Source organism: Phaenicophaeus curvirostris, chromosome 2 (assembly GCF_032191515.1).
Source record: "Phaenicophaeus curvirostris isolate KB17595 chromosome 2, BPBGC_Pcur_1.0, whole genome shotgun sequence".
Lineage (NCBI taxonomy): Eukaryota > Metazoa > Chordata > Aves > Cuculiformes > Cuculidae > Phaenicophaeus > Phaenicophaeus curvirostris.
The window spans coordinates 60,220,461-60,245,938 of NC_091393.1; the positions used below are offsets into that span (position 1 = coordinate 60,220,461).

The following is a 25,478-nucleotide window of genomic DNA, read 5'->3' on the forward strand; positions in this document are numbered from 1 at the left end:
ATTGTTTCTTACTTGTAAGAAAATATTTCTTTAAAAAAGACAGAAATTATTGGTGTATTTTAATAAATAATATAGAACTAAAAAATATGGAAAATTATGATCACAATGTATACCTAGAGTACAAATGGGGATTTTGCATTCAAAGGGCTACATTTTGTATTTAGATCCAAATTTGTAAACTTCATCAAGGTCAATTTGCTACATATTTAGCAATACATACATTATGCTACGTTATTGTCATTTAAAATGGGAGATTACCCTACATTTGTTTTTAGGCCTATTTACGCAACCATTAATTACAATAGAAGATATGTATAAATACATGAAGTGAATTTGATTGGTGGCAGGACTAGGAAATGCCTCTTCCTTAGTCATTTACTTCATTTTCCTAAAGAAAAGCAGATTCATCTTATTATTCATAGACATCTCTAAAGACAATGGTCTTACCATTTTCTTGTTCACATGGGCTCTGGTGAATCACATCTAATGGCAATATGATAAATTAAGCAGCTCCAGGGAAAAATCTCCAGCACTGGAAGCTCATAATATCAAATGGTGGTCCCAAGCACAAGCACAATTACAGACTGGGCGGAGAATTCATTGAGAGCAGCCCTGAAGAGAAGGACTTGGGGATGCTGGTGGATGAGAAGCTAAGCATGAGCTGGCAATGTGCATTTGCAGCCCGGAAAGCCAAATGTATCCTGGGCTGCATCAGAAGTGTAACTAGCAAGTCGAGGGAGGTAATGCTGCCCCTCTAACTTCGAGAGCCCTCAACACAGGAAAGAAATAGATCTATTGGAATGAGTCCAGAGGAGGGCCACAAAGGTTGTCAGAGGGCTGAAGCACCTCCCGTGTGAGGAAGGCTGAGACAGTTGGGGTTGTTCAGCCTATAGAGTAGGAGGCTCTGAGAAGATTAGCACTACTTAAAGATAGCCCAGAAAAAGCTGGGGAGGGGCTCTTTATAAAGGAGCATTGTGATAGAAAGAGCAGTAACAGCTTTAAGCTGAAAGAGGGGATATTTACATTAGATATTACGGAGAATTTTTTTACTGAGAGACTGGTGAAGCACTAGAATGGGTTTCTCAGAGAAGTCATGTATGTCCCATCTCTGGAGGTGTTCAAGACCAGGTTGGATGACACTCTGAGCAACCTGGTCTAGTGGAAGGTGTCCCTGCCTATGGTAGGGGGGTTAGAACTAGACGATCTTTAAGATCCCACCCAACTCAAACCATTCTATGATTCTGTGATTCCAAGTATATTTTCCTAGGTACTCTCAAGATGGTAAAATCATTCTTTTTGTTGTTGTTTCAGAAAATAAGAGATTAATTAAACTTTGGGAAAAACTCTTCCTCTTCTGTAATTAAATAGAATTGGCCAGATCTTCACCTCATGTAAATGCTTTTCACTCCAAAGACGTTATCATATGCGAGTTGTAATCTAAAAGTTTCTCCTTACATTTTCAAAGGTTCTGTTCAGTTCAGAAGATGGAAACAAAATGTGCATCACTCAAGATAACAGCTCTGAGGGACAGATGAGCATGTTGATTACAAACTGCTGTTGAACTTAGAGTTCTACACACTTGGCGTACAGTTCAAGAGCTATCTGTTGTTGCCAAAAGAAGTGCACTAAAATGCAACAGTTCAATACACAGCCATCTTTACTTAATTTCAAGCTTTTTAACTGAATGTCAGTCAATTACACAGTTATAATCCATATCTTATTACAAAGTACTATATACATGCATTTTAAATAGCACATTTTCTTAACTTAAAACATCCTCCTTTTTAGAAACCGTTGCAATCATATCACAGCCAATCAATCACGCTTGACCAATCTTATAGCCTTCTATGATTGCATCACTGCCTGAGTAGACGATGGGAGAGCAGTGGATGTTGTCTACTTTGACTTCAGCAAGGTTTTTGACACTGTCTTGCCATTGTCATAGGTAAGCTTAGGAAGTGTAGGTTAAATGAATGGTCGGTTAGGTGTTTTAAGAACTGGTTGGATGACAGAGCTCAGAGGGTGTTGTCACTGGTAGAGAGTCTAGTTGGAGGACTGTAGGCAGGAGTGTTCCACAGGGTCAGTACTGGGCCAGATATTGCTCAACATATTCATCAATGACCTGGATGAGGGGACAGAGTGTACCCTCAGCAAGTTTGCTGATAACACAAAACTGGGGCAAGGGGATGATATACTGGAAAGCTGTGCCTCCATCCAGTGAGACCTGGACAGGCTGGAAAGTTGGACAGAGAGGAATCCAATGAAGTTCAATAAAGGCAAGTGTAGAGTCCTGCACCTTGAGAGAAATAACCCCATACACTAGTACAGGTTAGGTGATGACTAGCTGGTCTTTGTGGAGAAAGGCTTGGGAGTCCTGGTGAACAACAAGTTAGCCATGAGCCAGCAATGTGCCCTCATGTCCAAGAAGGCCAATGATATCCTAGGGTCCATTAATCACAGAATCATAGAATTCTCTTACAGAAATGGCCAGATTGAGTTTGAGCTGGGCCTTTCTAATGTTCTACCTGCATGACCTAATGAGATCCCTGCACTCTTCTTGAATTGCCTTTCTTCCCAAAGTGGTAAACTCTCCTTCTCTTCTTGAGTCCCAGCAAAAGCTCCATTTTCAGCCAGGCCGGACATCTTCCCTGCTGGTTTGTCCTGTGGTGCATGAGGACAGCCTGCTCCTGCACCTTTAAAATTTCCTTCTGAAAGTATGTCCAGCCTTCATGGACCACTTTGCTCCTCAGGAATGTTTCCCAATGGACTCTCTCAACCAGTGACCTGAATAGGTCAAAGTCTGCCCCCCAGAAGTCCATGCTAGTTGTTTCGCTGGCCCCCCTCCTTACTGCATCAAAAAGTGAAAACATCATTTCATGGTTGCTAAGCCCAAGATGGCCTCCAACCACCACATATCCCACCAGTCCTTCTCTGTCTGTAAACAGCAGATCAATTGAGGCACCTCTCCTGGCAGGCTCACCTACCAGCTGTGTCAAAAAGTTATCTTCAGCACACTCTAGGAACCTCTTAGACTGTTTCCTCTCTGCTGAATTGTATTTCCAATAGATGTCCAGGAAGCTGAAGTCCTCCATGAGAATAAATTGTAGCAATTGCAAGAGTTTTGCCAGCTGCTTGCAGGATGCTTCATCAACCTCTTCATCCTGGTCATGAAGTCTATAACAGACTCCCAGCCAGATATGTGCCTTGTTGGCCTTCCCCTCTTATCCTTGCCCACAACCTTATTATCGCAATCATTGAATTCTGTAAAACTGAACCCCTCCATAACATACAGAACCACATCACCACCCCTCCTTCCCTGCCTATCCCTGCTGAAGAGCTTATAGCCATCCATTGCAGCACTCTAGTCATGAGAATCATCCCACCGTGTTTCTGTGATGGCAACTAAGTCATAGCTATCCTGCTGTATGCTGGCTTCCAGCTCCTCCTGTCTGTTGCCCATGCATTTTTGGTGTGGAGGCAGTTGAGCTGGGCTTTTCATTTCTTCCCCTAGGCCTCTCTTCAACCTCTTCAAACCCTAGTTTAAAGACCTCTTGATGAGCCCCACCAACTCACTAACAAGAATCAATTTCTCACTTTGAGACAGCTGAACTCCATCTGTCGCCAGCAGGCCCAGTGCTGTGTAAGCCTCTCCATGAAGAAAAAAAACAAAATTCCACTGAAGACACCAGTGTAAGTGATGTGCTAGTCATGTGAGTTTTCCTCTTCCTCTCAGTGTTCTCCCCTGCCACTAATGGGATCAAGGAAAACACTATCTTTGCTCCTGATCCTTCAGCCAATCATCCCAGTGTCATGAAGTCCCTTTTGATGAATTTTGGACTTCTCTCTGCAACTTCATCACTGCCAACCTGTAAAACTAATAGAAGTGTAATAATCAGAGGGCTGTACCAGACCAGGTAGTTTCCCAGTAATGTCTCTACTCTGGGCCCCAGAGAGACAGACCTCTGTCTGTTCGACATAGAGTGTGACCAGGAGGTCGAGAGAAGTTATCAACCTGCTCTACTCCACCCTATTGAGGTCCCATCTGGAGTACTGCGTCCAGACCTGGGCTCCTCAGCTCAAAAAAAGACAAGGAACTACTGGAGAGACTCCAGCAGAGGGCCACGAAGATGTTGAAGGCACTGGAGCATCTCTCATGAAGAAAAGATGAGAGACCTGGGTCTGTTTAGCCTGGAGAACAACGACTGAGAAGGGATTTTGTCAATGCTTATAAATAACTATGGGGCAAATGTCCAGAGGATGGGGCCAAACTCTTTTCAATGGTCCCCAGTGACAGGCAAAGAGGCAATGAGTGCGAAGTGGAGCACAGGATGTTCCACTTAACATGAGGAAAAAAACTTCTTTCCTGTAAGGGCAACACAGCACTGGAGGAGAGATGCCACAGAGAGGTTGTGGCATCTCCTTCTCTAGAGATACTCAAATCCCATCTGAATGCATTCCTGTGCAACCTACTGTAGGTGTGCCTGCTCTAGCAGTGTGATTGGACTAGATGGTGTCCAGAGATACTTTCCAACCCCTGCCATTCTGTGAATCTGTGAACTGGGATTATGGTAACAGCCACAAAACATTTATTACTTAATGTGATTATTTAATTGTAAATTTTTAAAAAAAACTCTATCCTCCTATCTTGTTTTCTATTAAACCAAAATTTTCCAACTTTAAATACCTTTCTAGGGTAAAGTATTCCTCACCTTCACATATAAGTAAGATTTTTTTAATGTTACCTATCAGAAGACTTGAGTATTTTTGAAAAACTAATGAGACTCACAATAGCTGAGCAATCTCATTTAGACTTAACCTCACTTTTCCCACCTTGATCCATGTCCTATTTTCTTCTTTTTGGCTGCATTGTGTAGTGACTGTGAGGATACTAATTTGAAGTGAGTTTCCAGCTTTGTTCTGAAAGCTGAGAGTACTTCGGTCGCATCCTCTGACAGGGAATCTGAAATCTTTTGTTCTGTTTATTGAATTAGCCTATATTCTGCTCCCATGAGCTTTGCTTTTCAGATTGATAGATTAATGACTAATAGAAAAGAGAGAACTGAGGATGACAGTCTCCTCACAGGGAAATATACTCTGCCATACACAGGAAAAACATTTCTTACAGGTCTTTCATGTTTAGGATAAAGACAACATTTTTTGCCTGGTAATTTTAAAGTTGATACCAATAGTTAGAGTTGGTTGTACTTATATGGAAATAATATAAATTCCAATAATTCATTCTGGCAGCTTTCATTGAAAAAAACAGGGTCTAATCATAACACAGCAGGTCAGGATACAGCTGTATAAATTTTTAGGTAGAAAAAGGCCTTTCTCAAAATTTTGAACTATTCAGTCATTCTGTGACTGAATGCCAAGTGATTCAAATGGTTTGCTTTGATGTTGTAGTTAAATTGAGAATCCCTCAGTATGAGGTGATAGGTTGGAAGATGATAGCTTTATCAAAATTAATAGAATATTCTCTTCTTCTTATGGGATTTTCTGTCTTGATGGAATCTGAATTTGCACAACCACTCTATCCTGAGAGCCAATTCCTGTGAAGCACTGGGAAGGGTGAAGATGGAACTATTGACATCAGAGATTATGGATTCTCACAGTTACTATCCAATGAAAATATTCCTGCAAATATAGATGTTTCTATTCTGGGTGTTTAGCAAAAGAGTTTTTGAGAAAGATCTCAGAACAGCAGATTTAAAAACAAAAAGTAATAATATAGACATTCTATGCATTCCATAGATTTTCCTTGTATTTGTGGCCTAATTAAGGAATGGGGGATTATGGTTTTCTTAGAAAACCAAATGCTAAATTCTGTTGATGTCTCTTACAATTGAATAGGCACTATGAATCATTAAGGAATTGATGTCCATATTACATATTTAATTTGCCTTATGGAATACTAGAGATATGTGTACAACGTCCCACTACTTGTTTGTAGTAGTCAATTTAAACTATTTCAGGGAACGTGTGCTTTATATATGAAACACTTAAAGTTCCAGCTGAATAAACACTCAAGGTTGCCATCAACTTCAAATATCTGTAAATAAACTTTGTGCACAATTTAAAATGAACAATGTGCATTACATGCATCTGATTTTTTAAATTTAAAATGCTATTCTGGCTTATCTAAATTATCTGTATTAAATAATTGTAAGTGGAGGGATGAAGAGGTTCATGCATCATATTTCTCCAAAATATATCCTTATAGGCACTCAGATAGGTTTTATTATCAACACTTGTTGTATCAAGTTCATGTGTCATGAACCCAAAAGCGTTTCAGAATATATGGCTAGTAATGCTGTTGTGAATATCTACTAATTCTTTTGGACAAGAAATGAAATATTGTGATATTTACATGTTCTAGAGGAGAAGTATGGAGTTTAACATTAGGGTATGCATAAGGGGGGGAGTTGAGATAAAATCAAATTGCATTCTTAAAGCATTATTTTAAATTATCATGCTTTTATCAACTATTACTAAAATGCGTTCTTAAGTCATTAAATGAAAAACGTGAGCTGCTAAGTGAAAGCACATTCACTTGCTGCAATTACTCATTTAGAAACAAACCAGCATGAGTTAAAAACATATAAGTAAGAAAAGGTTTTCTGACATAGGTAACTGATGGATATTGCTGATTATGCTGAAATCAAAAGAATATTTTTTTTCCTTTGTTAAAGGGATGTGATTTCCTTCAAAATAAGCTGCATGGCAGTAATTCTTCTGAAAGTAAATGGGCAGATTTTAGAAATATACTCTCAAAGAGACAAATGATTTAATTCTGATTTACTTTAATATGAAAACAATTTCACAACATAAGGAAAAAGTTAATCCACACTTCTGTTAACACCTCAACCATGAAAATCGAATCATCACATTTGATCTTTCTCTCACTGAATTCTGAGTATTGAATTTAATAGAAAGACAACCTCATCACAGCAAAGTCCAGCACTGGTCCTGCTGCTCTAATTAGACTTTAACAATATTAATTCCATTTTTTCCCTCATCTTTTTACTTCATTTCCCTTGACTGGAGTGCAATTTCACCAAAATGTAGTATACTAATCATTAATTGCCAGCAGCATATAGACTGAAACTTTAAACTGACAGCTGCAGAAATAGAATACCAGAAATTTATAGAAGCATAACAGTTTTTTTCTGCTGGGTGTGTGATAATTGTTTTTCTGCTCATTTACATCCAAAAGTAATTGAACTCTACAATAGAACTATGTACTGTAGTGTTGGTGCAAAGTCTACTGTTTGGAGGTTATGCAGAGATTCCATGAAAACACCATGGTGGGAACTGTCATTCATTTGCATTGTCACTTCCTAAAAATTTGCAGAAACATACTCTTGAAAGAATGAGGTCACACAAAATGTGGCCTAAGGGCTTCTCCTTTCTGTTTTCCCCAGTGGAGTTCTGCAGCTGATGTGATAAAAACTGTTCTACATCAATAATTTTTTTAGTTAATATTTCCTGAAATTTTTTTTTGGCTTACAGAAATAAACCATCTTTATCATTCAGTGGGAAAATTTCCTTATCTTTCCTTCCAGATCTGGTTTCTCAATACAAATGCAGTGGTGTTACTATGCACGTAGAGGTGTATAATAAATGTTGGCAACAGTAATGATCTTCTGAATCTTCTTCAGACAGTTGTAGTTAAAGCTGTGAATTAAAAATGCATGTTGCAGTAATATAAGAAAATGATTACAGCAAACTTTGCTTTCCCTGGCTATTACAACTTATATAAATAAATACAACTTCAAAGCTGAGACATGTTTTTTCTCACGACATTTCTTAACAAAGCCTGACAGTGTTTCATGGTCATGCGTGCCTTTTTTCTATTAGAGGGGTAATGGACAGCTGTAGTTTTCTTGTACTTTCGGTACTGCAAAAAAGTTATGAGATAACTACATAGTTAGTACCTTTTGTGCTGAAAATAAGCTACTTAATCACTGTAGTGGGCAGAGAAAAGCTGACTCCCTCTCTCATTTAGTCTTATGAAACTCATTGATTGACGTGGTGAGGCACGAATATAGCTGACAGCAGGATTAGGCCCTTCATTTCTTAGTAGTTTGAACATGCTTGCCTTGCTTGCTCACTTCTTTAGTTAGGAAATGCTTTGATATAAATAAACACACTTTAGTCCAGATTTCGCAATCACTTGCATGCTTGCGTGACAGTTTCCTTAATCAGACCTATATCTGCTTATGATACCAAAAGCTTTATTTTATGTTGCATGAGATACTTATTAATGATAAATTTTGCATGAATTTTGTTGAATTCCATTTTCTGAAGCTTCAGATATGCAAACTTAAATATTTTCTTTATCTCTATTTTCTCCTCATTTTTTTCAGATTTTTGAGGTTTGTTTACTGTTTTGGTGATATCTTGCTTAAGCTTACTGTGTTACAGATGATTCTAACATCCAATTTATGTTCATTCACTTTGCCTTATGGTCACAGCACATTTTCTTGAATAATTGGAAAGACCTCTTGTGAGTACAACACAGAAAGACCATCATTATTTAATTTCTATAGATCATGTGGTACAATAATATCCTTAACTGTGATTGCAATATAAATAAATAAAAATGTTTCACTTTCAGATCAGTTATTACATCTGTAAAAACATAAACAACCATAAATAAATTAAGATAGATGCATAATAGCCATCTGTTAGGAAGTTAGTTCAAGTCAAAACACTTAAAACTTGGCACTGTAGATGTATTCATGTAAATTTGTATTTAGGCATTTAAATATCTAGCCTCATGTACAGATGTTCTGATTCACTGCAGCCTTCATTTGGGAACTGTTAAGGGCTCAGGACAGGCCCACTCAGGTAGCTGCCAAAAATTGGATTCAGGTGCGAAACTTTTAGTCTCTCTGAAAACATTGGCACAAGTTCATTGTCTAACAAAAGGTCGGTCTTACAGCTTCTTTCTTGCCAAATTGAAAGCATAGAGGTCAAAAGGGCCTTTCTCCATGAGTAACTGATTTCATAATTTGGTGAAATCTCCCTGAGCATGAAAGATATAGATTTGAAACCACGTATGCTGAAAGATGCTGGTCTCATTTCCTGCTTGCTGGGAGGGTGCTTCACCACTAGATTTTCAAACAATAAAAACTAAGGCAGCCACTGCTGCCCTTGCTCATCTTTTTTTTTCCTGCCTTCCTAAGGATACAAGGCTTAATTCTGGTTATTCTGTTCTGTAAGTCTTTCCCCCACCTCAACTTCCATAACTTTTAAACTCATTGTCGAAATTCAATCTAAGTGGAAAAGTGGCAGATTTTCTGGAAAAATAGTCATCTGTTTAGAAAGGAGAGATCCAAATTTATGCTGATGGTGAGAGAAATATCAGTAGGGTATACAGCACACACAAGGTGTCAGAATGGGCCTTAGTTCTATCTAGCAGCTAGAACTTGTGGGAAACTGGGATTATTATCATAAAGAGGTGTAGCACAAAACCAAGACACATTCATGTGGAACAGGTATTATTACTGTCTTGTGGCATAAGTTGCTTTCAAATAAAGCATTCAGTCTCACCCAGAAGGAATGATAATAGGTATCTGCCCTCAGGAAAACTTCTGGGCTGTAGCGCCAGAGTGGATGCAAACACTTCAGTTTTGGAGAAAAGCAAGATTTTAGACACTGCTTTACTCACTGCTCCCTGCTGGCTACCTCTGTGAGACGCACTGATCAGCCTTTCACTCACTTGGACAGTGTTCTTGGGAAAGTAACTCCTACTTTATGCCGTGAGGTAAGCCTACTGCAGAATTACTAGTTCTCCCACAGAGCCCATGTGACATATATTGTGTTGCAATCCTAACTTGGTCTGAAATTTCAGTTCTGGTTGTAAGAGATTTATACCATGATGTTGCCTCCTGTACTTAATTCTGCCTGGCTGTTTTCAGAGTTGTATTCCACAAATGTGTGAAGTCAAGTCTCTCTGCTACCTGAAAATTGTGAATGCTGTTATCGTTCTCCTATAAAATCAAGTACTTATCTTATTGTACTACTTCCTCTACAGAGCTAGAATCAGAACCCCTGTTGAAACCAATCTGAGCTGCTAGATATGGATATATCTTGATAGTGAGGATATGTAAATAAACTGATATTAACCTCACTTCTTCCGTGACTTCTAAGGATCCAGTGACAGCGGTTATAATCTCTGCCAAACAACTATTAGCAGTTTCAGGAGCTGTTGAGGCAGATGGCTAAGGCACTAGATCTGATAACAAGCGTGCCTCAAATGACTTTTTGACTCTTCAGCATTCTTTTATATTGAGAGAGGAAAGTGTTATGCGTCTCTAAGAGGAAGATATCATGGGGAGGGCAGGGCGGTGATTAGTGGCAGCCAGCATGCCTTCACCATGATCAAGTCCTGTCTGACCAGCCTACTGGCTTTCTATGGTGGAGTGACCTCATCAGTGGACGTGGAAAACCAATAGATGTGATCTATCTGGGCTTTTGTAAAGCCCTTGACACAGTCCCCCACAATATCCTTCTCTCTAAGTTGGAGAGATATGGATTTAATGGGTGGATTGTTCAGTGCGTAAGGAATTGTTTGGATGATCGTATTTGGAGTGTGGTGGTCAATGGCTCAATTTCCAGATGGAAATCCGTGACAAGTTGCGTCCCTAATGGGTTCATACTGTGACTAGTGCTGTTTAGTGTCTTAATCAACGATATAGAGAGTGAGATCAAGTGCAGCCTCAGAAAGTTTGCAAATGACGCCAAGCTGAGTGGTGCAGTTGCCACACTGGAAGGACAAGATGTCATCCAGAGGGGCCTGGAGAAGCTGGAGAAGTGGGCCTGTGAGAACCTCATGAGGTTCAACAAGGCTAAGGGCAAGGTCCTACACCCGGTTCCAGGCAATCTGCAATTTCAATACAGGATGGGGGATGACGTGATTGAGAGCTGCCCTGCAGAGAAGGACTTGGGGGTGTTGATTAATGGGAAGCTTGAGATGAGCCAGCATTGCATGCTTGCAGCCCAGAAGGCCAAACGTATCCTGGGCTGCATTAAAAGAAGCGTGGCTAGCAGATTGAGGGAGGTGATTCTGCCCATCTACTTCTCTCTTGTGAGACCCCACCTGGAGTATTGCATCCAGTACTGGAATCCTCAGTATAATAAGGATATGGAACTGTTAGAACTGGTCCAGAGGAGGACCTGGGGGTGTTGGTTGACAGCCGACTGAACATGAGCCAGCAGTGTGCCCAGGTGGCCAAGAAGGCCAATGGCATCTTGGCTTGTATCAGAAATGGTGTGACCAGCAGGTCCAGGGAGGTTATTCTCCCTCTGTACTCGGCACTGGTGAGACCGCTCCTCGAATACTGTGTTCATTTCTGGGCCCCTCACCACAAGAAGGATGTTGAGGCTCTGGAGCGAGTCCAGAGAAGAGCAACGAAGCTGGTGAAGGGGCTGGAGGGAGCTGGAGTTGTTTAGCCTGGAGAAGAGGAGGCTGAGGGGAGACCTTATTGCTCTCTACAACTACCTGAAAAGAGGTTGTGGAGAGGAAGGTGCTGGCCTCTTCTCCCAAGTGATAGAGGACAGGATGAGAGGAAATGGCCTCAAGCTCCACCAGGGGAGGTTCAGGATTGACATCAGGAAAAAATATTTCATGGGAAGGGTCCTTGGGCACTGGAACAGGCTGCCCAGGGAGGTGGTTGAGTCACCTTCCCTGGAGATGTTTAAGGGACTGGTGGATGAGGCACTGAGGGGCATGGTTTAGAGATTGATGAGAATGGTTGAACTCAATGATGTAGTGGGTCCTTTCCAACCTAGTGATTTCATGATTCTATGATTCTATACAAAGATGATCAGGGGGCTGGAGCACCTCCCATATGAGGACAGGCAGAGAGAGTTGGGGCTGTTCAGCATGGAGAAGGCCCTGAGAAGACCTAATAGCAACCTTCCAGTACCCAAAGGGAGCATACAAGAAAGCTAGGGAGGGACTTTTTACAAAGGCATGTAGTGATAGGACTAGGGGGAATGGCTATAAATTGAAGGGGGGAAGTTTTAGAATAGGCATAAGGAGGAAATTTTTCATCATGAGGGTGGTGAGGTACTGGCACAAGTTGCCCAGGAAAGTTGTGGCTGCCCCATCCCTGGAAGTGTTCAAGGGCAGGTTGGATGGGGCCTCGGTCAGCCTGATGTAGTGAGACAAGTCCCTGGCCATGTCAGGGGGGTTGGAAATGGATGACCTTTAAGGTCTCTTCCAACTCAAACCATTCTATGATTCTATGAGTTTATGATTACCAAACCAGCAAGAAATCTCTATTTTTTATCCATACTGTCTGCCAAAAGCAATGCAGACAATGGAAGAGCAGAATATTTCGGCACTGGGAGGCCATTGGTACCTCCCCTCTCATGGACTAGTATATGTTATACTTTTGCATTAAAATAACATCCCATAGTTTCCTTCAGAAGTCATCAGTTTGTACTCGCTGCTGTTGTCCAAAAACACTTGGTAATGTTTTTCTGAAGCAAAGTTTTCCTTGACTCCTGAGGTACTGCTTCCATGGGTACCAATTCAGCACTGCAGATACAGAGTTGGGTCAGAGACCTGGAAACTAAAATTCACTGCAGTCACTAGCATTAAACAATGCAGGAGGTGAAAAAGCCATCTGTAAAGGAATTTTGTAAGATGATACTTCTCCCGTTCCTCTGGAGTCTGCCCCTATCCACCGAGTAATAAGCATTCCAGGAAAACTGCAAGAGAATATTACTCTGAAAATATGTCCCACATATATTAGTCATGCAGTCTTCCGGGTTAGCTTTTCAGTGTGTCCCAAATTTATCCAAAAAAGACCTGTCATGACTTGCCTTCATAGGAATGGCTATTTCATTGTAAATTATGTGAAAGCTAGTTATAATGTGTTCACATACTCTCATGTCATCTAAGTGTGTGAAAGCATATTTAATTTGCCAGGGAAGAATTTCCTTGACAGCTTTTTACTTTTGTTCTTCATTACAATACATGAAAATGCAAACTTACAAATATTCAAACACTCTGCCACGCTATTTAGCTGTTTTCTTGTCTGTTATTTAGAAACTCCTAGGCTAGCCTGAGTTGACCAAGACCATTCAACCATATCAAACACTACTTTTCTTGTCTCTTTCTCCCTGTCCTGACGTGTGTGTGTGTGTATGAGCTGTTCAGCTGAATCTGAACAGTTGTAGGCTTGTCAGGAGCCTGGGCTGGAAGGGCTGGAAGACGAGTGAATGATGAATGAAAAATTAAGATTGTAGTTACAAAATGTAGCATGCTTTAGCTACGTGTTGGAGAATATAAGTGGTTATATTTACCTTATAATGCCAAGATTGGCTAGAGAATAACAAATTACAAACTTTCTGATCTTACATCTTAAGGCTCTGGCACAGCAATATGTCAGGATAACAAACATGCAAATGACCACTGTTATACTTATTTTAATTAGTACACTGCCATCACCCTATGGATATGTGATATTTTCAGGAGGTTATGACAAACAAATACAAATTCATCTGAGAACCAAAGGTTCTTTTTCAAGCTTTACTGTTCTTCAGGTTCACTGCTTTTATAGTGAAGTGAAAGAGTATTAAGAAAAGTTTTACAAACTGGTCTAGAAATGCTGTGTTGTGTCAATTGGATGTTTTCTTTGTGAAGACACAAGTACCGGTATCATAAAGGTACTACGTCAGTGTAAACCAGGGTCATATTTACCCTGCTGAATGTGTCACGTCTTTTGTTCACAGAAAAGACATTTTTACTTCTATTTGTGGTCCCAGAACAGATAGGTTTAAGGGCCTTTTTCAGTAAATGTGTAAAAACAAGAATGGCTTTAAGAGATAATGAGCTTGTGGATAACTGCAATTCCTCAGGTGTAAGCAATGTAAGAAATAACAAGTTGGGTTTTTTTCCTATATTCATACATGTCAATAGTAAAGTTGTATCACGGACAATGAATCAGAAAATTACACATTTATTTCTTTCTCCTTTAGCTAGGATCTATGATTACTTTTTATTTTTTAAAAAAACACTATCTGTACTAGCAAAAAAGATTCTACATTAACAATTTTTACTGGAATTACACCATCTTCTTCAAATAATGAACAAAAGTAAAGATGTGTAATAAAAGAAATCAATATTTTTATATGTTAAAAACTATTTTCTCTTAAAATTTTGTAATATATATGAATAATAGTTTTATATTAGAAAAACATTTCCCATCATATTGCTTTTAACACACCTGTTGTGTGCAATTACTTCCTTGTTATAAAAAAATGTATTTAGCTATCACTAAAATTCTTGTGTTTTAATAACACTGCAATCCCTTTGTGAAAAAGGAGTACATTTTAAAAAACACAGTCTAGAGTCTTTAGTACCTATAGTGGCGTAGTAAACAATGACTTTATAATGGATAGTAAAGGAAGTAATCTTACAAATGTTGCAAACCAAAAGGTTTTACTTTGTATTGCAAGAGAGTCAGTATGCTAAATCTCAGTAGGTGGTGTTAGTTCTGGGTCAGGTTACCGCAAAAACATGTGTAAATATCTTCTGCCTTTGTGCATACCCACTGATGTTATCAATAGCATTTGTCACTGTTATCTGCCATTGCAGTTCATTTTCTTTCTACTTTTTTTCAAATCCAGCAAAGCGCTTCTTCTCAGACAATTGAAAAGAGCAGACAATTAAGGAGCTCACAGCATCAGCATGCTCCAATATTTGAGTCCCTGCAGTCTTGATGGCAAGCTAGACAAATAAGCAGTCGTATCTGAGATGGTCAATTTTCAGTAGCCATTGATATGGGTTATCCAGTTTCACAACCTGCCACCAATCAACCTCTCTTTTACTGTTTTATCTCTGGAGAAACACATTTTCAGAGAAATATGTGGTTATTCAATTCATTTAATATCAGTAAAAGGTGTTAAAGGAAGGTATTAAAATGCCAATATTTAACATAACATTTTAAAAAATAGCTTAGGTCAGAACAAGTTTCGAAGAATTCAGTGCGTTTTACTGGAGAGCTGTCCTCATTCCTCAAATTGTTCTTCCTTCAGTTTACTACTTAATTATTTAAAATTACACAAAAAAGATGCAAAACATGAAGAATTCAGGATGACCATATGCTGCATTTTCTTTTTGTTCAGCCAGTCTCGTGCTAGTGATGGTAGAATCTCACTAAACTGGGTGCCACAAAATACAGGAGTGCCTTCTTTGCATATCAACATACAATCTCCTCAAGCTTCACTTCAGAAGACTGAACTGACATATCAGAAGAGGCATCGGGTGATTTTTTTGCACATAACTTTATTCCCAGAGCATTACAGCTTTCCTTAATTAAACTGATTTTGATATGAGATCATCTCAGGCATTCAGCATGTTTAGCTGGGTGCTACTGGGCCTCTTGCTTTCTTCATACTTGGGAACCTTTTGAACAACAGGTCGAGAAACAAAAGGCACAGGTGTAATTTAGACAAGAAGGATGAAAGTTCTCCAGTTGGAGTCACTCACCAAAATAGTGCTTATGTACTTATCTTTCTTTAGACTTAATGGAAATATTGAAAAAAAATATTCAAATTATTGAAAATATTGGAAAAGATAAGTAAGACAGATTAGTGAGAGATTCCTAAAGGGTTTTTTTTAAAAAAAGATATCAGCCTGCATGTGGTGTATGTGCATCTCCTATATTGCTTTCAAAAGGCTGCAGCTTTCACAATTCAAAAGCTGTGAATCTGCAGAAACAACACAGGTATGGAACACGATTGTCTTTTTTAAAATGTTCCACTTGTAATTAAAGACTACACATTCTAATATATTTTAGTTGTATAAAAACTGAGTTTTTTTCTATTTGCTGGAAAAGCTGTTATAAATTGAAACGCATGCTTCCTTAATGTAAAATGAATAGCTGTTAACTATTCATTCATAAGTGTTTATTTTTATGTCCTTCCTGTTCTTATTCTTAATAAAAAGAACGCAAATTCATATCTTAGGAAGGCAATTTTTAAATTTTTTTTTTTAATCTACCATATGTATTGATCCAACTGGAAAAATTCAGAAAGAAACAGTAATCAGTTTACTCAATTTACATTTAAAAATATAAATTAAAAAAAAATTGAAGACACCAGAAGGAAATATTCTGACCCTTACAGTACAGATATCTGGTTGAGCAGGGTATTCCTTTCTGTCTGTCTTGAGTACAAAACAGTACACTCCAGTTTCAGTGCTGGCTGTCTTTTCACTGCATAAATTCTATCCTTGTCCCAGAGCAATGAAAGAAATCTTGGCAAATGCACACATTCATTCATAGCTTTCATCTCCTTGTCCATTCCCAAATCACTGCTAGAGTACCCTCAGCTGATTTCAGATTCTTGTTTATTTTACTTAATCAGTGTCCAAAAAAATTAGAAAACTGACATAGTTTCAATGGGAAATTTTTAACATATTTACCTATTTTTTATATTGTTGCATTATAATGACAATAAAGGACTCACCCTTCTGTCTTAAAGTTATGAAAGCAGTCATTAATGTCATTTAGTTGGCAATGAAATTTTTGATAGGCAAGCTATACAAAAGAGAGTCCTGAAGTGGTAATAAATTTTAACTGTGAATTTAGACACAACAAATTGCATTAGTACGTGACAGATGTACCAACACATCAACAGTTATTAACACGAAGTAATTAATTACCAAGCTTTTTGGTTGTAAAGAAATGCCAAGGGCTTTCCCTCAAAAGCATTTTGGTTACATTAATAAAAATCTTCCAGTGGGGTAAGGAGGATGAATTATCAAGCATCTTATATAAACTCAATGTTAAAAATTGGCCATTGTAGGATTATTTTCATACTGAAATGATCAAACTTTAGAGCATTCTGGGACTTTCAGCTTTGTCACTTTGAATTACATTGAAAAACAAATGATGTATATTCTATGCACATACAAAGATTTGGTTTTTTTCATAGCTTTAATTCTTTCTTGTATTAATTATGCCATATTTGGATGTGAAATTAATGTGATGAACAAATGTATTTCACATCAGTCCAGCAAAGCTGTGCAAATTTTGCACACATAAACATGATTTCTAGCTAAAAAAAGAGTATTTACTTTTACTAGCTTACATACCTCCAAAACAACTGGAAAAACACTAGATTCAAGTAAGTGGTGAAATTCTCATTGCACTTTAAGCATGATTTGAGACTTAATGTATTATTTTGCAAGAGCAAACAGTGTACCAAGGTCAAACAGATCTCAGCCTCCAGTTTCTGTTCCCCTGTTGAACATGCTGTTTATCTAAGATTATTTAATACTACTTTGTTTGATATTGATCAGTAGCACTACCACAGGCAAACTTCAAAGTCTAAATTCACCGGAGAAGTTTAAGCACTTGTAGAGCAAAACAGCACATCACAATAATATTCTCTTCTTTCTCATTTCATAAGTCAAATATGTTTGCTAATAAGATTTGTTATAAGTTTCATTTTTGTACTTCTTAAAAAATAAAAATGCTTAGGACAGATTACATCTGATATTAACTTTTCCTGAAATGGAAAACCATGATAACAGATGCTGTCCTGCGTTACTTTCAGTTGGGTTTTTTGTTTGTTGGTTCTGGGTTTTTTTTATACTGCAGCAATTTACAAGTAGTCACAGCTATCTCCAGCAGGCTTATGTAAAACATCGTAAGTCAGTCAAATGTTTCCTTTCCAATCAGAGCACTTCCTCCATTTACTGAATTGTCGATTTTCTGAATAATATTTATAGTAACAGCACTTACATTTTAAAATAAATGCTAATTTATGAAATAATTAGAAGCTAGCTGCATATGGAAGATCTCCATAGAAAGAATCTATATTTTATGCTAAAGCAAAATGCCTTCAATGAGAACTAAGAAAATCTTGGAAGCTTCTTATTTAGATAGATAATATTTAGCTGATTTATATCAGAAGTATAATTTTTTTTCCTAAGACCTACGATGAACAGAAATGACCCTGTATTAGTATTCTTTTAATGTTCCAAGCATACATGCTTTCCTCTTGGATTGAAACATTCTTCTGCAGTATTGTAGCACTGTAAAGTGATAAACACTCAGCAGTAGTGACAAAAAATAGAAGGAAGAACCAAATAAAGCAAGAGACAAGGAACTCTAAATGTTGATCATGTCAAAAAATGGGTCTGTGCATATTCAAAGATTTGGCCTCCTTACGGTATATTAGCCTTAATGTTTTAAAGTGTTTTGAAAAAAAATTTTTTTTAAAATATGATTTCATAGTTTCAAGTCAGGGTGTTAATGAAATTTTATTAATTTTTCAGCTAAATCTGTGCCTCTTTCTTTGGTATATGATTAAGCTTCCAAAATCAACGATATATATGCAGGTTAGAATCCGTTACTATGACGAAAATTTAGGTTTATTTCGTATCAAAACAGATAATAATTCCCCCTATGAAGTTTGTAGCTTCAGCAAATCCTCCTTTGCCAAATACATTTTGATATTTAAGGAGCAGCTCTTCTCTTCATCACATTTGAAATGGCTGGTGAAAAGCTCTGCCAGCTCAAGGGGATCTCTGCACCATTTCTTGTTCTGGAATTACTCTGTGCTGAGCATCAGCAAATATTTCACCCTGAGCAACCTGACCTAACTTTGAAAATGGAACTGACTCTGAGCAGGGCATTTGGACCAGATGGCTCCAGAGGTTCCTTCCAAGACAAATTACTCTTTGAGCTCTTCTTTCCAACATCCAAGCTTTGGGACCAGGCTGCTTGAGGTTAGCTTACTCTTCTGTGTGCACACAATCTAGACATGTCCTAATAAACATATAGAACTGGTGTTCACATTGCTCTGAGCCTGCAGGAATGGAACATGGGGTTTTCTGTCTGGGTTAGTAACAACCAGAAGTCATAACCTCCTGGTGGCTCTTCCTTCACCTGAATGAAATGAATCAGCTATGTCCCCCTGTCTCTTAGCAGACAGAAGGATTTTAGATTCTTAGGCTGTGACTTTCACAGACTTCCAATTAAATTAACAAGGAGACTGAACTACTTCATCCCTCCTCGAGCTGACAATTTCAAAGCGCAATTCTGAGTCACAGTGAGAGAAACGGTGCAAAGGAGCCCTCCAACCTCCACTGCACTGACTCATCCAGGGGCTTTCGTTTTCCACTCTGGTCAGGAAGCCAACGTCTTTTATGACAATTAAACTAATCCCAACAAGAGGACTTTGAAAAATTAATTAGGCTCTGAACTGTACCTGAGCAGTGAACTTACATGATGTGAACCCTGACACACATGCATGCCAATCTATAGCTGAAATGAGCTTCCATTTATTTCTTGAGGCTGACTCTTAGAAGACATAAAGTCCTGAAATTTTTCACAAAACTTCTTAACACTAGTTTGTACTGCTTAACTGTGTATTGTTCTATGATAGGTTTTTCTGTAGAAATACAATTCTATATTGAGAAATACATCTATGCTTTACAATCTCATCACTATTGTTTTTGTGAAGTAAAAATCATGTTAGGTTATTGGACTATTTCAATTTAATTCCTGTAAATATCTGTTTGTTTGACTAGCACGGACTGAGCAGCTTATAAATTATTTTTATCATAGCTACATTTTGCCATTATAGTCTCTTAAGAAATCTCTTTTAAAGTATTCTGTCCTCCAACACTAAACATTCCTCAGATATTTAACGGCTGGGGAAATTCTAATATCTTAAGATTTACAACATTGCTACAACAACAGGTGTATGATAACTCTGGTTTTGATCTATGCTTTAAATGAAGCAGAACCTTGGGAACAGTCACTACCAGGAGCGAGCTCTGGTATCTGTGAGATACTTACAGAGAAGAGCTTTGACATATTTGTGGGATTAAAATCCCTTCTATTCAAGACTCGGCCTGCCTTGAAGTGAAATCTAATAAACTGTAAGAACGTCCCGGACACTTTCAGATGCTAACAAATGTCTAGAGATAAGAATAGATCTGACTGAGCTTTAAGAGTCGATTTGTCTTGCTTGTCCACTCCAGGACTCCAAAACTGCCCTATCAAGTTCTTAACGCACTGAGAGAAACTTGCTCATCCTTCTTTAATGCAATACAATTTTATATTTGTAGCAATACCCTAGAGAAATTTTAGAACGAAGTAAGAAGGAATACAAATAACAGTAGAACATCTTTAATACCTTAAACCATGAATAAAAGTATGTCTAGACTCAAATACAAACCCTGTTTTAAAACAAAATTCAAATCCTCCTGTGTTTGCTGCCAGATGCTGAGTTCAGCCCCTGAGGGTCTGAGCAGAGTTTCCTCAGCTACAGCATCTGGCATCAGCAGCGCTGATGGCAGTGCAGGGAGTGCCACTCTTGGGCTTAGTGTGCTGGGTGATTTCATCAGCTAGCGCAGGTCTTGACAGGTGCAAAGCATTTCACTTCACCTTGAGGACCATAAAAACCTTGGTGCATTATTTAGGAGACTGGGATCTAATTTTCTGATCCAGGAAGGAAAAATGAGATCTTTTCCTGATTGTAATCCTCTAGATTCCTTCAATGTGTTTCTTCTAAATACAGAAATAACATTTTCTCTGAAAGAGTTCTTGACGCATGCTGAGTTTGCCAGACATTTCACTGTGAGACAAAGATACAACATATGTGCTTTCCTAGCATTTTCATGTTGAATTATGCTCCCTCACAAAGGACAAACTCATAGAATCATAGAATGATTTGGGTTAGAAGACATTTAAAGGTCATAAAGCTCAACCCTCCCGCAGTGAGCAGGGACATCTTCAACTACATCAGGTTGCTCAGGGCCCAGTCCAACCTGATCTTGTGTGCGTTCAGGGATGGGACTTCTACCACCACTCTGGGGAACCAGTTCCAGTGTTTCACCACCCTTGTTGTAAAAAATGTCTTCCTTATATCTAGTTTTAGTTTAACACCATTAGTCCCTGTTTTATTGAAACGGGCCTTGCTAAAAAGTATCTCCCCGTCTTTCTTATAAGTCCCCTTTCAGTACTGAAAGGCCACAAAAAGGTCTCCACAAAAACTTTTCTTCTCCAGGCTGAACAACCACAACTCTCTCAGCCTTTCTTCACAGGAGAGGTGTTCCATCCCTCTGATCATTTTTATGGCCCTCTTCTGGACCTGCTCCTACAAGTCTATGTCTTTCCTGTGCTGAGGACTCCATAGCTGGACACAATACTCCAGATGGAGTCTCACAAGAGCAGAGTAGAGGAATAGAATCACCTTCCTAAACCTGCTGGCCATGCTTCTTTTGATGCAGCCAAGGATATAGTTGGACTTCTGGGCTGCAAGTGTTCACTGTTGGCTCATTGTCCATCGTTTCATCCACCAGTGCCCCCAAGTCCTTCTCTGCAGTGCTGCTCTCAATCCCTTCATCCTGCAGCCTGTATTGATACAGGGGGTTGCTCTAACTCAGGTGAAGGGTCTTGAACACCTAAAGAGCTGGAATCAGATCCATGTTCACACTTTACATATGCAATATTTTTGTGGCTGACAGAGTTGGCTTCTTATGCAAACTAACTTGGAAATAGAGTCAAATCAGAGGAGGGCATGCTGAGACCACTATACTTCAGTATCCATTTTTTTCCAACTAATCATCATTATTACTATGATTAGGTATTTACCCTCAGGTGCATTGTGCAGATCATTCTGACTCATCTGTTTAGTAGACATTGTCCTGTTTGGTTAATGATTATCATTTTAGTCTGATAGATTTGTTAACTCCTATAACTGCATAGGATAGCTATTTTAGTACCTAACAGGTGACCTCGATGTAGCTGTAATCTTTCTGGTATTGTTGGTTGTAGCTTGTCATGACATTAATGTGAGTTATGGCTGTCTTGAGGATACAAACCTGTAGATAGCACGGGTGGTCTGCAAAAAAGAAAAAAAAAAATTGTAATGATGGTCTGCACGTCACACATTCAGTCTTCCCTTCCAGACTATTCCCTTTATAATTTTCTCATTCTCTTAGGCATTTTTAATCAAGCATTTAAGGCATCAGCTGTTGTAAAGACTATGCTCTACAGTAAAGAGCATGTTTAATATGTGATTCTGGAAAATACCTTTGCTACCAGCATTATCATGACATCTTTTTGGCCTCCTCAAAACTTGCTTACCAGTGTACCACCATTACTTCCAGAAAGCTGAGGGGTTTTGTACTATTTCTTTGAAAGAATGATGAAAGCTGTGTAAGCTCATTAGCAGAGCATGTGTGTAGGCTTAAAATTACAGATAATAGGCAAGTGGTAGGAAAGTCAGTAATTTCTTTACATATTTGCCAAGACTTAGGTCAAGGTTCAGGGTCCTCTTTGCTCAAACTGGTGAAATCAGAAATACCTCCAGGTGTTCTTGGGAGTGCTGGCAGTGCTCATGCAACACAGGTGATGTGGCACAGAGGCACCGTTGATCTCAGTTGTTTTCTGTAAGAAAAAACTATGTTTAGTCCAAATTGCACTCAATTGTAATGTGATTTTCTTTTTGTATTAGTTTTTTTGTATAAGCCAATCCTTTAATTTAATAGCTGTTGGTGTTTTCTATGCGCTCTTATAATCTGTTATTTCTAACATTACAGTAAATTCGTTGTAGTAACTTTTGATGTCACCACCTTGGCTTCTTAAGTCAGTGAAACAAATAGTTGATACATAGCAGGATATTTGTGTGCTTAAGAGTAACCATTAAAAAAAAATACACTGCCTATACACTCAGAAACCCAGTCCTCATATATCACACCTGTATTTGTATAAACATTTTACAAAAAGCAAAGGGATACAAATGTGTGTAAGGAGTTCAATTACACATAATTAACTTGGAGTGCAATCAGATATTTTACTGGAAAGTTTAGCAAAAGAATGATTTTTACCCATCTTCATCAGCTTTTTCTTCATAAGCATGGTTCTTCAGTTTTTACAGGTAACAAAGTCACAAACTTTAAATCCAGGTCTTTGGGCTTAAATCTAGGAGAGGATGTGAGGATGAGTGTAGTTATACATCTACACTCTATTGGCCTGGGGATGTTGAGGCAGCAGCGGAAGCAAAATCTACCTTCACCTTTGTATGTGCCGTATTTCTAATGGGAAAGGCAGGCACTACCTGAGAAGCTAGTTGTGTTGTCTTGACAAGTGTGTCCTTTGGTGACTGGTTGAGAAGGTCAATAAGCAAGCAGCACTAGTTGAGATGTTAATGTATGACATGGGCACATTGCCATCACTGCATGGAGTGAGTCCACTGACTGATCGTGTGTGGACTACCATGTAGTAGTGTGACAGTTGCTCCACCTGGCCACTACACTGCGCCTGATCTATGTTATGCTCTTACCAAATTATGTTTTATATGTGTCTTGGAATATATCCATATTAAGATAGTTTTCAGAATATTGTTTCAAAAAAGGAAAGGTATGTTCCTCCTCTAATTCTTTCAGCATCGTTGCAAGTGGTTATTTCTTGTTCTTGTAATTTTTGTTGTCACAGTTGTTCACAGTTGTTCACAGTTGTTGTCACTGAGTTTTTGGAAGAATTGTGCTCTGTGTGAATGAATGTATATCACCCTTGCTAGCCCATGTTAGAGAAAGCAGCAACTGCTGAAGCTACTGCATCTAGCGGCTGCAATAATTTGTCCTTTTGACATTGACTTAATTTTAGACATTTTTCTCTTTTAGGACACATGACCTATGTGTCAAAAACATAAGAATGTGAATATGATACCTAACATGGAACAATCCTTAAACAATACCTACTTAAGATTTCAAACCATGAAGAGTTTAGGTTATGTCACATTTTGTAGATAAGTATTTATGCATCTGGCAGTAGAATTTTGTCCTAAATAAGCAATATTAGAAATAAGGTAGTAAAGTTCTTAAGAGATTAACTCTGTAAGAGAGAGTCCATCTTTATCTTATAAAAGAATGTGCTTACTTTATTTTTATTAGGATTTTCACTTACATACTGAAATAATGCCCACAGAAATGAGTTTTGAAAGCGTACACAGTCGGAGCCTGAGCAGAGTCTGAAGAGATACTAAAACCATCTTGTTTTCAAATTCAACTCTATTTTGTGTCACACAGCAAAGTTTCTAATAGAGGCACAGTGACTAACCAGCAGTTGCAATTTCCTATGCCATTGTTTGAAAGCATAACAGTAAATTTAATATAAATCTTGCAATTTTTTTTTGTTTTATTAACCAGTTAATTCAGGAGATGGAATAGACTACAGCCAGCAGAAGCGTGAAAATATTGGTGATCTGATTCAAGAGACATTGGAAGCCTTTGAACGCTGCGGTGGAGAAACTGCTTTTAGAAAGATTAAACAAATGATCCCTACTTACCAGTCGTGCATAATAAACTGAGTTGTATCAAATGGGATGATTCCATTTGTGCACTAAAAAAACTGTATCTGACTTTGTATGGCATCTTGTTAGTCATGCTTTTTTTCTCTACAGCTGCTAAAATAGTGGCTTCTGGGGCATTAGAGTGTTAGCACTATTGTGAACAAGGCTTTCCAACACATAAATAGTGCCTGTTCCTTTGATTACAATGGTGTACTGTGCTTGTTTATTCCCTGAAAGAATTGCTTCTTTATAACAGAGCTGACTTGAGCAGGAATCAGAGTTAAACCTTCACTTGTATAGACAATAAAACTATAATTTTCATACGCAATTCAGCAGTTGCTGTTCTGTGTCCGCTTGCCCCAAGAGTGATGTCAGAGGCTGTAACAAGAAGAGTTTATGCTGACTGCTTAATAGGTGTTTGTCATGGAAGAGAAACACCAGTTCAGCAATGCCTCTCTAGCAGCTGTGCCGAATAACGTGCACTGACATACAATAAAACTGTTGAATGTATGTACCAATTACGGCATGAAAATTTATATGGTCCATTATAAAGCACCGTCATTAAATTAATTCACATTTCTTACACACTCCTGATATTGGCTTCCAGGTACCTTTTCATGGTACTTGGGTTCCTCTTGGTGAACATCAGGCACAACTATGGATTTGAACAACAACAACACTGTTAACCTGTGTAAACACAGAATATACACATATATTTTTAAAGGGCTCTGGGTATTACTTTTTTCTTATTATTATGGTATCTGTGCATCCAAACAATGTAACAATTGTTACAGGAATCCCTTACAATTTCCTACCCATTTAGTTTCTCCCTGCTTTCCCACAATATGGAATTGATATAATCATGGATTTAAGCAAGGTTATTGAGATTGCCTTTATTGCTTTTTAAGCATTTCTGTGGAATAATCCTACAAAAAATTAAGTTTTAGAATTCTCAAGGACAACCATTTAAAAATATCGATTCAGCTCAAAACAAGTCTGGAGATTTGAGCCTTGTCTAGAAAGCATGAGATTTTTGAAAACACAGACTATGGGCTCATTTTGCTTTTATTCTGGTTTCTGGAGGCTCTTAAAATACATGCAAGTTGCCCTTTCAAGTGTTTTTTCTGTAACTGTTAGAGCTC

The 25,478-nt window shown here is 38.3% G+C and overlaps 1 protein-coding gene across 2 annotated transcripts in view; it reads left to right on the plus strand.

Moving 5' to 3' along the window:
- PACRG (parkin coregulated) overlaps positions 1-25,001 on the plus strand; it is a 228,320-nt gene extending 203,319 nt beyond the window's left edge. For both annotated transcript variants that reach the window (XM_069852208.1, XM_069852209.1), the window contains one exon: positions 24,194-25,001. In XM_069852208.1, the coding sequence (XP_069708309.1) occupies positions 24,194-24,354 (161 nt within the window). In that variant the 3' untranslated portion in view covers positions 24,355-25,001. The remainder of the gene's footprint in view (positions 1-24,193) is intronic.
- Positions 25,002-25,478: the final 477 nt, after the last annotated feature.